The sequence below is a fragment of the Crocodylus siamensis genome, chromosome 1 (assembly GCF_052110815.1).
Source record: "Crocodylus siamensis isolate JL-2025a chromosome 1, ASM5211081v1, whole genome shotgun sequence".
NCBI classification, from domain to species: Eukaryota; Metazoa; Chordata; order Crocodylia; family Crocodylidae; genus Crocodylus; species Crocodylus siamensis.
In genome coordinates this window covers 10,995,516-11,009,465 of record NC_143395.1, presented here as the reverse complement: position 1 = coordinate 11,009,465, position 13,950 = coordinate 10,995,516, and the positions used below count along the sequence as shown (strand labels likewise).

At 44.7% G+C, this 13,950-nt stretch overlaps 1 protein-coding gene across 1 annotated transcript in view; it reads left to right on the top strand.

The window, feature by feature from the left end:
• The first annotated feature begins 286 nt into the window (after positions 1-286).
• MFSD2B (MFSD2 lysolipid transporter B, sphingolipid) overlaps positions 287-13,950 on the top strand; it is a 42,314-nt gene continuing 28,650 nt past the window's right edge. The window contains exons 1-4 of the mRNA XM_090031746.1: positions 287-307; positions 1,883-2,008; positions 5,418-5,542; positions 12,486-12,609. Coding sequence (XP_089887872.1) covers positions 287-307; positions 1,883-2,008; positions 5,418-5,542; positions 12,486-12,609 — 396 coding nt within the window. The remainder of the gene's footprint in view (positions 308-1,882; positions 2,009-5,417; positions 5,543-12,485; positions 12,610-13,950) is intronic.

The window sequence follows — 13,950 nt, the reverse complement described above, 5'->3', positions numbered from 1 at the left end:
TGAGAAACACTGGCCTAGAATACTAGAGGCCCACTCTCTTAAGCTTCATATAACCATAAAACAAAAATTTGGTCCCTGAACAAAATAGCTTAAAATCCACAAGTTTAAGACAAGAGACAGCAGGTAAGTGTGACAAACAGGGCTGAGGCAAAAGGTAACTTTGAGGGTAATCAAAATGAAACAAGTGCTCATAGCGCCACTGCCAATGTGTTACCAGGTGTTTTGTGAGTTTAGGGGAGGATAATATAGCTGTCTTGCGGCATGTTTGCAGGAAGCTTCTCCATAGATGGACAACATTGGAGATAACGTAAGAGCGTAAGTGCTCACACCCATTGTCTATCTAGCCCAGTATTTTGTCTCCTTCAGTGGAAGAAGTGGGTGATATAGGAGGAGAGCATTGAACTTCATATCTCTAGAATGATCTCTTCCCTATCAATACCCTCCTTGGAATCGACCAATACTGGAGGAAACATTTCCAACTGCTCAGTCCAATAACCACTACTAAGTAGCATGATCATAATGCTGTTGGGAAAATGGGACAGGAGTAGCATCCCAAAAAATTAACAAGTAAAAATTCCAGATTTCTGGCTGTCCTGCAAAACCTACACCTTTGAGATCCTTTATAAGCAGGGATCCTGGTTTTCTCTGATTAAAAAAAATCCCCAATTTTTGGGCTTAAATAAGTAGCCCAAAATCCACACTTTTCCATGATTAAAATGAAACACCACTAATATATAGTCCACACACAAAACTATTGTCCACAGCAAAGAAACATCACTGAAGAATGAACTTACTGAATGGTCTTGCTCTTTACCTATCCAGACACAAATTAAAAAACGAGAACTGTCATGAGACTAAAGCACACCTGTTTATACCTTTTCACATAAAACAGTACAAAGGAGCAGGATTCATTGTGGAAAGAGTTTCTGAAGTCGCTTAGGTGCTGCAGAAAACTGTACCCTTTTTGCCCATTTTTTGCTGATGGGAAATCTAAGGCAGAGCAAAGTGACTTGACCCAGGTCACATGATACTTCTGTAGCCAAATGAAGGAATTACATGCATATTTTCTGAATCTGTCCCCAGTCATTCTTTTTTCTGTATTGCCCAAGAGGGATAAGTTAAAAATATATATTGGTATTAATTACTATGCTCTGAAAGGACAGAAGCCAAGGAGTTATGCAGCATTTTGCAGTCTGAATTACACATTATAGGGTGCCTTTGGTTTCTCTTATATCTCAAGTTATCCAGGACTCTGCAGCTCCGCAATAGGCTGTGTCAATACAACAGGATGCATGCCTTTCCTTCTTATCACTTGTTTGTAGCGTTGTTCAGGAAGCTGTTCCCTTGCATTTGAATCCTCCAGACAAATGTATGCTGTAGATAGAGCCTGCTGACACCCTTTCAAAAAAGTATTCTCAAAATGAGCCTGTAGGAAGTAGACATAGCTGGACTCAAGTTCTGAGACTCTAGACTGAGCATTGAAAAAAGGCCACATGATTTAACTAGGTTACTTGAAGCAGCGTACAGAAGCTCAGCTGCATTCTCCGGCATGGGTAGTGGTGCCTTTTTTTTTGTTTGGGTTCAAAAAGTAACTAGGGAAATTCATGGATGATGGATCCATTAATAGGAATTACGCAGAACAGACAGGGACGTGTCCTCTGGCATCTCTAAAAGAGTATGGTAGGTGCCAGGGGAGGTATGCCAGAGGATGGCTCATGCTAGATACACCCTGTCTATATGGTCTCCCATGAAAGCATCCACTCCCGCTACTGTCTGACTTCCTATGTTTTTATACAGGTTCAGTCATTAAGATTTTCAGCTTTTTACCATCATATGTAGTATTTGCTCTTAAGTGGTGTTTTGTGCTCTCGTTCTGTTTCAGCCCAAACAGGAAGACAAACTCTCGGTTTGCAGTAAATTATGCTATGCGATTGGGGGTGCTCCAAATCAAGTTGCAGGGAGTGCCACTGCTTTCTTCCTGCAGATCTACCTGTTAGATATAGCACACGTAAGTATCACGGGAAGCACTTTCTAATTGCAGACTGTTTGACTGGGATATCGTCACCTACTTAATTTCCCTGTATATAGGGAACAGAAATTAATTTAACGTGCCTTTTACATGATATTTTTTACTATAGTTTTTAATTGCTCAGCACCTTTGAGGTTGAGGAGGCTGCCCTAGATATAGTTCCTTTATTCCTCTTATTTTGACAGTAAATTACTATCATTGGTTTTCTATGTTTACAAAAACATTAAAAAAGTTATAGGCACTGTAAACACATATGGCTCCACATAGGCCCTGCCTTAAAGAGTTGACAGTCTGGGACAGCTTTAAGATTAAAAGCAATATTTCTGGAGCTTCTGTTAATTTATGTCTGGCCCAATGGGTAATTAAGTGTCTTGAAATTAAGACCAATAATTGCCGTGCTTTCATCTTGGTTTTGTTTGGTCCAACTAGAATACTAATCTGCAGAGGAAGTCCAGCTATCATTATGAAGCATCCTTCCTACCTGCTTCCAGCTTCCTAAATGCAGAGCCAGACCTAATAAATCAATGCAAGTTGGGAGTAGTCATACTCTTCAAAAGCCCCTCGAGCTTAGGTGGACAATAAGGTTTACTGTAGTGTGACTGGATGAGTAGAGGTGACAGAAATGTGTCTTTGTGATTAAACCGAAGGATGAGTTTTTCCAGGTACTTGGCCCATCCCAGCAGTTAGGGCTTTCAGAAGAACACCAGATATCACAAGGCTTGTGATATAACAGCAGGATTTGCAATGCTGTTGCATGAGCCTGGAAAAGACAGCCAGATCCCAAATGTTTTGTGGGAAACGCAGTGGCAAAATCTGGACGAAAGAAGAGAAGAAGGCAGGGACAAAGTTGGTGCTCTGAGTGATGGGGAACATAGGGGAAGTAGTAGTGAATAAGAGAAATTCTTAGAGGGGGAGCTGGAGGCAGGTTTGATTGCACTCACCTCCTGCTTCCCTCCTGAGTAATGGTAAAAGCTCAGGGAGCATGCAATGCCCGGCCTAAGACTGGGGGAGATTCCCAGACTAGATGGAGGCAAATAAGCCTTCTCCCAGTATTTTTATAAATACCAAAATCAAAGAAAAATTTTCTCCTGAAATTTGTTGCTGACTCTGTGTCATGGGAATTGCACAGGGCTGAGTTACCTCTTCTGCTTGGCTTCAGTAACACCTCCTGCTGCTAGTAATTCATGGGTCATTAGTCCCTTTAGACTACATACACATGCAGAGAGGACTCTTTCCTCCCCATCACTGGGATTTGTGTGGTGCCCTCATTCCCCTCACCATGTTCCTTGGAGAAAGAAGCTGCGAATCAGCAAAGCAGCTGCAGCAATAGTTGGAGCAGAGCCGAGGGACACTGATGTTGCCTCTTTTACCTACACTTGTAAACAGATGTTCCCTCCCCTGAACTGGTTTGCTTAAGCTTTTTCCTCTCCACCCTCTCATCCTCCCTCCCCAGTTCTTTTCGCTTTTTCTCATTCCATACCTGCCATCCTTCCTCCCTTCCCCCTGCTCTCTGCTGTACTCCCCCCCACCCTTCTCTGTCTTTATCAGAAAGACAAAAAAGATACACAACCCTCACTCTGTTTTTTAACTTCCCTTCTTTTATAACAGCAACTGAATGATCCCATAGATTTTTCCAGCTGCAAAGGTTGTTTGTCACAAAGATGTAGTTTTGGGGAAAACAGGTGATAGGCATTTTGCAGTGTCTCCTCTTAGTCCCCTAGTAAAGGGCCAAGGCCAGGCCTGTGTCATTCCAACAGACCCAGGCCCTGCCTTTTCCCAGCCAGTGTCTTGTGAGTTCCTTCGCTCTGTGGATAATTTGTAGAAATTACACCATTGCGCATAGTGAACCACAATGTGTGCTTGTTAAGTTAGTCTTAAAAATGCTTGCTTGTTACGTTTGTGTTAGGTTTTCCCCTTTGATTATTATTTTAATGTGTGGAAACTTTAAATGTGCTCTCTTATTTCCTTGGCACCTACTGTTTTTAAGAGTTAGAACACACATCATTTACTTGTCACCTTAACTGCAGTTATTCATTGCATTAGTCACTAGGGCTGTGCAAGGCTTCGGTCCCTGATTCAATTCGGCAGAGATTTGGCCCGATTCAGTGGCCGAATCTCTGAATCCGAATCAAATCAAATCATTAATCTCTCCAAATCGAATTGGAACCCTCCAAATCAATTTGGAAAGAGTTGGCGATTCGGACACAGACAAAACTTTAAATGTTTTTTCTACATACCTCAAGGTAGCAGGCAGTTTGTGATTGCTGCGATGCTGGGGTGTATGGAGCGTGCCACAGGAGCAAGGGGGGCCCCCCAGCTTGCTTGGCAGCAGACCCAGAAATGGAGCAGAAGCACTTCTGGTCCACATCTGAGTCCACTGGGGGACACACAGGGAGCACTCCCCCGAACCTCCTTGGCTTGGTGACTGGTGCCTCCTGGGTCTGGGGTTCACCTGGAGTGCCCCTGTGGCCGATCACTGAGCTGGGGAGGTGCGACGGGGGGGGGGGGCCCAGTGTGCTCCCTGGTGGACCCAGAAGTGAACTGGAAATACTTTTGGGTTCACCACCAAGCACATGGGAGGCCCCCTGTGCTCCTGTGGGATGCTCCATCTGCCCCACCATCGTAGCATTCACAAGCCGTGCTGGTATCTTGAGATATGTAGGAAAAGCATTTAAAGCTATGTCTACGTCCGAATCGCTGGTTCTCCAAATTGGCATTGAATCCTCAGATTCGGACTCAGCCGAATTGAATCGGGGACAGAGATCTGAATCAACGAATCAAATCACTGTCCCCAATTCAGGCTGAATCTGAATCCGAATTGAATAGGGCCCGTTTCGCACACCCCTGTTAGTCACAGGTCAGTTCTGTATGGAAATAGGTCTACTCCACTGTAGCCACATTTACAAATAGCATCCATTGAAATCCTCCTTGGTAATGTCAGTTGAGAGAGTCAGGGCTGAGTGGATCTGGAATATGAGCAGTACTCTTACCTGGTCTAGGTCATGCTAGAGCTTTAAAATGGGGCTATGTCGGGGCAGCTTATGAAGAAAGCAACCTGGTTTTTCTTGGTTCCCTTACTAAAGGGCTTCAGTCTTCAGGGCTGCCTGTCTGGCACTCTTCCCCAGCACTAAATTCATCTATAGCCTCTCTCTCCACATGTTTCCTCCTCATGCAAACCCTTTCTTGTTGGTCTTTCTCAGTATCTGGATATGGTCAATGGAGAGCAATTTATTCGCTCACTTATAATAGTAGGCAACCTGTTTTGTAAGTGAACCATCATTAGTCTTTAAATAAAGCACTGAGATTCATTCTGGAATGTTGCTTTATGCTGTTTCATTGTACTGCTGAACAATAGCCCTTGTTTAGAGCATTGTGCCTGTATTTTCAGATTACTCCGTTTCATGTCTCTCTGGTGCTGTTCATTGGCAAGGTCGGGGGTGCAATTACTGATCCCGTGGCTGGCTTTTTTATTAGCAAAAGTAAAAAGACAAAAATTGGCCAACTCATGCCTTGGTAAGCAGATTTTGTTTTTCTAAAGATTTCTTGTTTTAATCTTAGAATGGTACAATTGAGTTAACTTTCTGTTTTTCCTTGCTTTTCTGTTTCCTAAATAAAACTATTATAGTATAAGTAGAATGAGTGTACTGGGGAAAAGAGCACTCCTTTTGAATTCATGTTTTAAGCTGAGTGTCCATAAACTTCAGCATGGGGTTTTCTGTCTGTTGCTATTTCCCCAAAGAAACCATAGGATTGGTAATTTGGTAATAGGCCAAAACTGGAACCTCAGCATGAAAACTCTGTTGCATTCAGGGTGGAGGTCAAATTAAACTTCCAAAAATGTACAGACTCCTTAGGTTTAAGTCTTGGTTAAGTTCTCCTTTGAAAGGGACATATTGTCTACTTCTGACTCAAATGCCTCTGCATTTTTGCAAGACTAGCCATTGGCGAGAGACCTGTTTGGAGCCCTCTGGCATGATGTCCATTTTACTGGGTCCCAGCTCCAAACATAGGCCTGCCTTGAACTCACCTGGCTGATTCAGCGGTGTGTGTGTCGTGCTACTCTGATGACTAACCCACGCTTCTCACCCTTTTCTAGTCTTATTGTGGGCAGTGCAGGATCTCCCTCCAGGAGTGTGACCCACTGACCACTTGCACTCAGCCCAGTACAGCATACATCACCTCAGTGTTTTCTTCTTTGTATCTTTTCCTTCAGTCTCTGGCTTCAGCCCCTTTAGTTAAAAATATTCAGTTAACAGGAGAAAAAAAAACAACCAATGGCTGGAAGGGTTTTGCATTCCCAGCATTGTCATTATGTACAGCCTCTCATTCCCCTTCCTCACACTGCCTGTTGAACTGTGAATGTGATTTAATTGCATCACCAACATGCCCTGTGGCTCTTGTCCCACTCTGTCTTGGCAGTGATGGAGCCCTGAGAAAGATAGCATGCCTCATTCGACTTTGGCTTTCACTGACTCTAGCCATAACAAAGAGAAGAAAGTATCAGTTGCCCCTACACTGACGATGTGGCATGAAGAAGACAGAGGTGTTACTACAGGGCACTGAACATAGGGATAGACCTTGTCAGCAAAGGGAGGAGATTGACAGGTGAGGAGCATGAACCGGAGAGAGATGATGCATGGTAGAGGAATGCAAAGGATATTTCTACACCGTGGTGGCAGTCTGCCCTGGCTGGGATATTTTCCAGCATGCATTACCTGTCTGCTCCTTCTCACAGCTTCCAAACCCACAAATACGTTGACTAAGCTGCTCTTGGGATGCCTCCAACAACGATTCTCAATCATGGGAAGGTTAGACTTGGGAATATTCTGCCGTTTGTGTGTTTTTGCTATTGTTGACCAGCTGGTATATGGGAAAAGGACCCCTTCACCTCTGTCATAGCTTCAGTCTCATAGACTGAAAGAAACTACAGCCAGACTATTACCATTGGTAGCGCCATTTAGTTTCTTGGATACATTTCCAAACCAACCTTGCAGCTGGAACTGCCTGGCAAACTTCTTGCCAGAAAGGGCAGGAGTGTGATTGTCATGGAAAATAAAGCCCTTTATCAGATCTAGTTGTCTTACTATGGTCTGCAGATGACCTTTGGTCTCCAAAATCTTTCTTGTGGTGCACTTATAACTGATCCATAATAAAGCTGAGAAGACAGTGCTGTTTAATATAGGACTTTTCCTGGATGCTAAATTTGTTGTGTGAGAAGGATAAACTAGAAGGAAAGCATGGCAAGGTGGGGTACATTTTTATACAAAATTGTGAGCTGTATTGTCATTTTATTTTCACTTATTTTTCAGTTCTGTCACACCCTGAAAATATTGCGTGTTAGGACAAAGATTAGTGGGAAAATGACTCGCAGCCTAGCATTACATAGACTTATCAGCTCTTTGCATACAAACCAGCTAGTGCACAACTTGCACTTCCTAGAGAAATGGCACTTATCAGGCCTTGACAAATGTCTTTTAAACTGCTCTTTTTCTGTAAGACTTTTGTGTTTTTAAGTGGCTGTTTTAACATGGAGGGCACTCATCCTATAATTTACAGGCCAGGTCCTCAGCTAGTGTAAGTTAGCTACACACCATTATACCAATTAAAGACGCAATCAATGTCTGATTGGCTTAAAACAATGCTTTGCTGATTGATTAATATTTATGTTTTGAAATTACTTCAGGCATTTCGGTTTTAAAAGCGAACCAGATAATTATGCACACTTAACTCCAATCCCATTAGTCAGGTGTATTATGTGGAGGAAGAAAAGCTTCAAAAATAAGTTTAAGAAGCTATTTAATGTAGCAATAAGGACCGAGTAGATTGTGGCAGAAGAGACACTAACATGAAACAAAACACATTAGTTTCCTCAAAGGAGCTTTCCATGTGATTTAGCAAGCACTTAAACACATGTCTAATTTTCACCACATGCATATTCCCATTGAAGTTAAGGGGAAAGGGAAGAACAGGGAAGAAAAATCAAAGAAAGAAAAAAAAGACAGTTATTTTTTAAAGTTGCCTCAGTCTACTGTGAGCAAACTTTTGAGTCCTCTTTTTCTTACAGCGGTTGCTAAACAAAACTGAAAAGTGCTCAAACTTATGGAAAAGGTGTGTGGATTTAGGATGCTTTTGGTCACATGCTGGTTTGCTTCTCCAGCTATCAAGTACGAGTATGAATAGGTATTTATTTTGAGCACGGACATTGCTGAGAATTTCCACGACTAGAAATCTTTCTAGGGCAGGGAGCAGTGTGGGTATTCAGGCTGCAGTCACCCCTCTTACCGGCTCCCTGCACCTCCCCATGCTGGGGTGATCGATCCCAGGAGCGCTGTCATGGATGGGTACAAACTGTTCAGGAAGGACAAGCAGGGGAGAAGAGAAGGAGGAGTTGCGTTTTATGTTAAAGAGCCATATGATTGCTCAGAGCTCCAGTATGAAGCTGGAGATGGGTCTGTTGAGAGTCTCTGGGGTAGGTCAGAGGGGAGGGCAATAAGGGTGATGTTGTGCTGGGGGTCTGCTATAGACCACCAGACTAGGAGGAAGTGTTGGATGAGGCTTTCTTCAGACAGCTAAAGGAAATTTCCAGATCACAGGCCCTGGTTCTCATGGGGGACTTCAATCAACCTGACATTTGTCGGGAGGGCAATACAGCAGTGCGCAGGCAATCCAGGAAGTTTTTAGAGAGTCTTGGGGACAATGTCCTGGTGCAAGTGCTGGAGCAGCCAACTAGAGGCTGTGCTCTGCTTGACCTCTGCTCACAAATGGAAGAGTTGGTGGAGGATGTAGTAATGGATGGCAACTTGGGCAGCAGTGAGCATGAGATGATTGAGTTCAGGACCTTGGAAAGGAAGGATGGAGAGCAGCAGAATAAGGACCCTGGACTTCAGAAAAGCAGACTTTGACTTGCTCAGGGAACTGCTGGGCAGGATCCCCTGGGAGGCCAGTCTGATGGGGAGAGGAGTCCAGGGGAGTTGGCTGTACTTGAAGGAAACCTTACTGAGAGTACAGGAACAAACCATCCAGATGTGCAGGAAGATGGGCAAGTATGGAACAAGACCAGCTTGGCTTAGCAGGGAACTCTCCAATAAACTAAATCCCAAAAAGGAAGCTTATATGACAGGGGTTTTCAACCTTTTTTATTCTAACTATCCCCAGCAGCCAGATGCTGAGCAGGGGTGGGAGTGTTGTGTGGCCAGATGCCCGAGGGGGATGGTGCGGGGCTGGATGCCAAGGGGGAGAGGGGGTGGCCCGCAGAGGGGCACCTTGCCTCAGCCCTGTTCCTGGGAAGCGTGCCTGCCCACCCGCATGTACCCCTGAGGACTGGTCCACATACCCCCGGAGGTATGTGTACCCCCCGGCTGACAACCCTTGTTATAAGAAGTGGAAATTTGGACAAACAACTAGGGAAGAGTATAGGAGTATCGCTTGGGCGTGCAGGGGTGAAGTCAGGAAGGCCAAAATGTGGTTGGAGTTACAGCTAACAAGGGATGTGAAGGGTAACATGAAGGGTTTCTACAAGTATGTCAGTAGCAAGAGGAAGATCAGGGAAAGTGTGGGTCCCTTACCGATTGGGGGGAGGCAAACCTAGTGCCAGAGGATTCAGAAAAGGCTGAAGTGCTCGATGCCTTTTTCACCTCAGTCTTCACAAGCAAGGTCAGCTCCCAGACTACTGCACCTGGCAGCACAGGTTGGGGAGGAGGTGAGCAGCCAACAGTGGTGAAAGAACAGGTTAGGGACTATTTAGAAAAGCTGGATATATACAAGTCTGTAGGGGCAGATGGGATGCACCTGAGGGAGCTGACTGATGTGTTTGCAGAGCCACTGGCCATCACCTTTGAAAATTTATGGCAATCAGGAGAGGTCCTGGATGATTGGAAAAGGGCAACTATAGTGCCCATCTGGTGCCCAACTGGTGCCTCCCAAGACTGGAGGGGGGGAGCACCGTGGCAGCGAGTGGAGACCACCCACAGCCGCCGGGATAGGTGGTGGCAAGCAGAGACTGCCTATAGCTGCCAGTAGTGTCAGCAGCAAGGGGGAAGTGGAGTGGCAAGCGGGGAGTGCCTGCAGACACCACTGGCTGCATCAGCAGCGAGGGGAAGAAGGCAGGTGCAAGTGGCGAGTGGTGGTGGGGTGGGTGCAGCCACTGACAGCTTCAGCAGTGGCAAATTTCAGGGGGGGCACTTGCCCCTCTTGCCCCCCCCCATGCATTGCCTATGTTACCCATATTTAAGAAAGGCAAAAAGGAGGGTCCAGGGAACTACAGACCTGTCAGCTTCACCTTGGTTGCTGGAAAAATCATGGAGCAGATCCTCAAGGAATCCATTTCTAAGCATTTAGAGGAGAAGGTGATTAGGGACAGTCACCATGGATTCACCAAGGACAAGTCATACTTGACCAACCTGATTGCCTTCTATGATGACATGACTGAACTTGCTGATCTGGGGAGACCAGTGGATGTGGTATACTTTGATTTTACCAAGGGTTTTGCATATGGTCTCCCACAACATTCTTGCAGGCAAGCTGGGACTTATGGGCTGGATGAATGGACTTTAAGGTAGATACAAAACTGGCTGGACCATCAGGGTCAGAGTGTAGTAATCAATTGCTTGAAGTCTAGTTGGCAGCCAGTATCAAGTGGAGTGCCCCAGGGGTCAGTCCTGGGGCTGGTTTTGTTCAATATGTTCATCAGTGATCTGGAAAATGGGATGGAGTGCACCCTCAGCAAGTAGTAGATATACTGGAGGGTAGAGCTAAGATTCAGAGTGACCTAGACAAATTGGGCCAAAAGAAATCTCATGAGGTTCAACAAGGACAAGTGCAAAGTCCTGCACTTAGGACAGAACAATCCCATACACCGGTACAGGCTGAGGGCTGACTGGCTGGGCAGCAGCTCTGCAGAAAAAGACCTGGGGGTTTCAGTGGACAAAAAGCTAAATATGAGCATGCAGTGTGCCCTTGTTGCCAAGAAGGCTAATGACATACTGGGCTGCATTGGTAGGAGCACTGCCAGCAGGTCAAGGGAAGTGATTATTCCTATCTATTTTGCATTGGTGAGGCCACATCTGCAGTATTGCTCAGTTTTGGCCCCCCCCACTACAGAAAGGATGCGGACAAATTTGAGAGAGTCCAGTGGAGGTCAGCAAAAATGGTTTGGGGGCTGGGGCACATGACTTGTGAGGAGAGGCTGAGGGAACAGCAGAGAGCACCAGAACCTGCTGCTTTCCTTGCTGGTTTACACATTCAACTCCCCGTGTTTATTTTCATCCTGTAGAGCAGTTTGGAAGAGCCATTGTTTTACTAAACTATTTATCCCTGTTATTCTTTTGTATTCCAGTTTTTCAGTTCACTATTGCAAAATATCAGCTGACCCCTAACGTCAATAGGGGAAACTCGTGAGAACAGTCCTGTTGTGAAGGGATTAATCTGTTTTCTCTTTTATTTGTTAGGATTTTTATTGCACCCTTGGTCATCTAATTACATTATTTTATGTCTGCTTTGCAAGAATACAGGAGAACTATGGTGTTGCTGCAGGTCATGCTGTCAGGAACAAATTTTCTCTCATCACCACTTCCATGCAATGAAATCTGAATAGTGTGTTTTAGCATTATACCAGCTTAGCTGAATCGCTGTTTAGTGGCTATGCTTTGAATCCAAGTTACCATGTACCTTTTTAACTACCCTTACTCATCAGAGGCTGATTCCTTTTGCTGTTGCCATTGTTAGAAATTTTCCTATTAATTTTAACTGAGTGAAAGTTTGACCCCAGTGGAGCATATCGTAAGAGTAGATAAATGCCATACTGAATACAGACTCCTGGGAGCTCTACTACTTGACCCTTGGCTGCCCCATACCCTTTATGCCATCTCCACACAAGTGAAAATATGTCAGTCAATGCTGCATTAATGTATCTTCAGTGCAAATAGGGCTTGGAAAGAGCTAAGCTGACAGGAGAAGTGAAGGTGTTTAAGTGGGAGGAACTGCCGGTAATAGGGAGGCCTGTATGGCAACTGCTGAAGCATGCTATGAAATGAGAGTAGGTCTGAGTTCTCCTTTCAGTAAGAGCTCAGTCTCAAGGAAGTATGCTAGATCTTGTGGTTATACCGTGATCATAAAATATAATTGGTATTACTAGATTAATGCTTTTTTTCTGTATTCATGACAAATAGATCATTGATATAACTAGCCATTGTTTTCTTTTAACCACGTTATGTGACTCTATTTTGGGGAAACATTTATTAATAGTTTTTCACTGAACTGTGTAAAATTTGCATTCATACGCTAAATTCTAATATATGTAAAATCATGTTATTGTCTCCAGCCTTGTAAAGTATTTTGGAAGAATACACAAAAATAAATTGCATTGAGCATGGGCTGCAAACATTAATTTCTGTTTCCATTGGCCTGTGGAGATGTTTTACAACAAGCTTGATATGCACATACCACTTTTTTGTTTTAGGATGCTTGGGTGTACACCCTTCACAATTGTGTCCTATTTCTTCATGTGGTACTTGCCTCCTTTCGTAGCAGGAAGAGTTATTTGGTACCTGATTTTCTATAGCCTTTTCCAAGCATTAAACACAGTAAGTAGCTCACAATGTGTGGTGTTCTTAACGATAACTTGCTCGATTTTCTTCCTTTTTGGGTTTGAGGGTTTTTTGCCTTGATATTGTGTATTGAGTCCAGTGAGATGAAGTGCCTAAATCACTTTTGAATATGGGAGTTACGCTCTTAAAATGCTTAGTCTCAGATCCACAAAGGGACCCAGCTCCAGGGTTATCATTCACAAACCCAAATTAGATGCCTAGGTTACATGCATAGTGAATGAGGTGGGAGGTACATTAGGCATGTTATAATCTCTGTATAACACTTTTCATCTCAGTGAGTCCCAAAGCACTTTTCTGACAGTTTGTACCTTGTATATATAGACAGTATCCATATCACCCATTGCTAAGTTGTAGCTATGATGGAAGCGAAAGATGGTACTTTGTTATGGCTAAATGACCAAATTAAAGGAGATAATAGGGGGCAGATACATAATACGGACCAGCTGATCTGAGTGTGTTTGTAATTATATTGTGGGAAGAGAAATTAAGCTTCATTCAGAGCTAAACTGCTCTGGTTTAGCTTTCACTTGTAAGGCAGAGACGGTCTCACCTGGGACCCCACGCCAGATCTGGACTCCTTGTGGGCTGGATCTGGCCCAGAGCATGTGTCTGTGGCCACAGTCACTGCAGTGGTCACCATGGTGGCCACTGTGGCTGTGGTAGTCACTGCAGTAGCAGTGGGGCAGGCAGCTACAGGCCAGGCAACTGCTTGCTCTGGCAAAGGCACACGAGTGGCAGCATGCCAGGCGGCCACAGGGGAACCAAGGGCTGTCTTGCAGTCTTGTTCTCTCATCTGGCACCGAGGCCCATGTCCACCAGGGCCACAGGTTTTGCTGTAGGCCCTGCCCTGCCCACCACTAGCCATGCCCCCAGTCTCCAATAGCCCAGCAGGCTGCATGGCGTAGCTCCATGGGCTGGAGCCATAAATTTGACGTGCCTGCCATAAGGTAAATTCAGGCGCCTGAGTACTTACCATGCCAGCTGTTCCACAGTAAGTCCACGCCCCTTATTAAGTCACTTTAATGTGATTGTTTATCAGTAACCTTTTCTGTGCAGCGGCACACAGCAGTATTACACAGTAGTTTAGAAGAAAAAGTGAAGAGTCCTGCAATCCTGAGTCCTCAGGGGAAGTGAGGTAGGTCCTATGCAACTCCCTAGGCCAGACTTTGTCTATAGGCTTAACCAATTAAAGTAAGTGCTCTGGGAGTGCGTAACTGTAAGGTTATCCGAAGTACAGCATCCCACAAGCACCTTCCCTTAAAGCAACCCGTGGACATTGCTGTTTCAGAAGAGCCCCAGTACTGCTTCCTGTTGCAC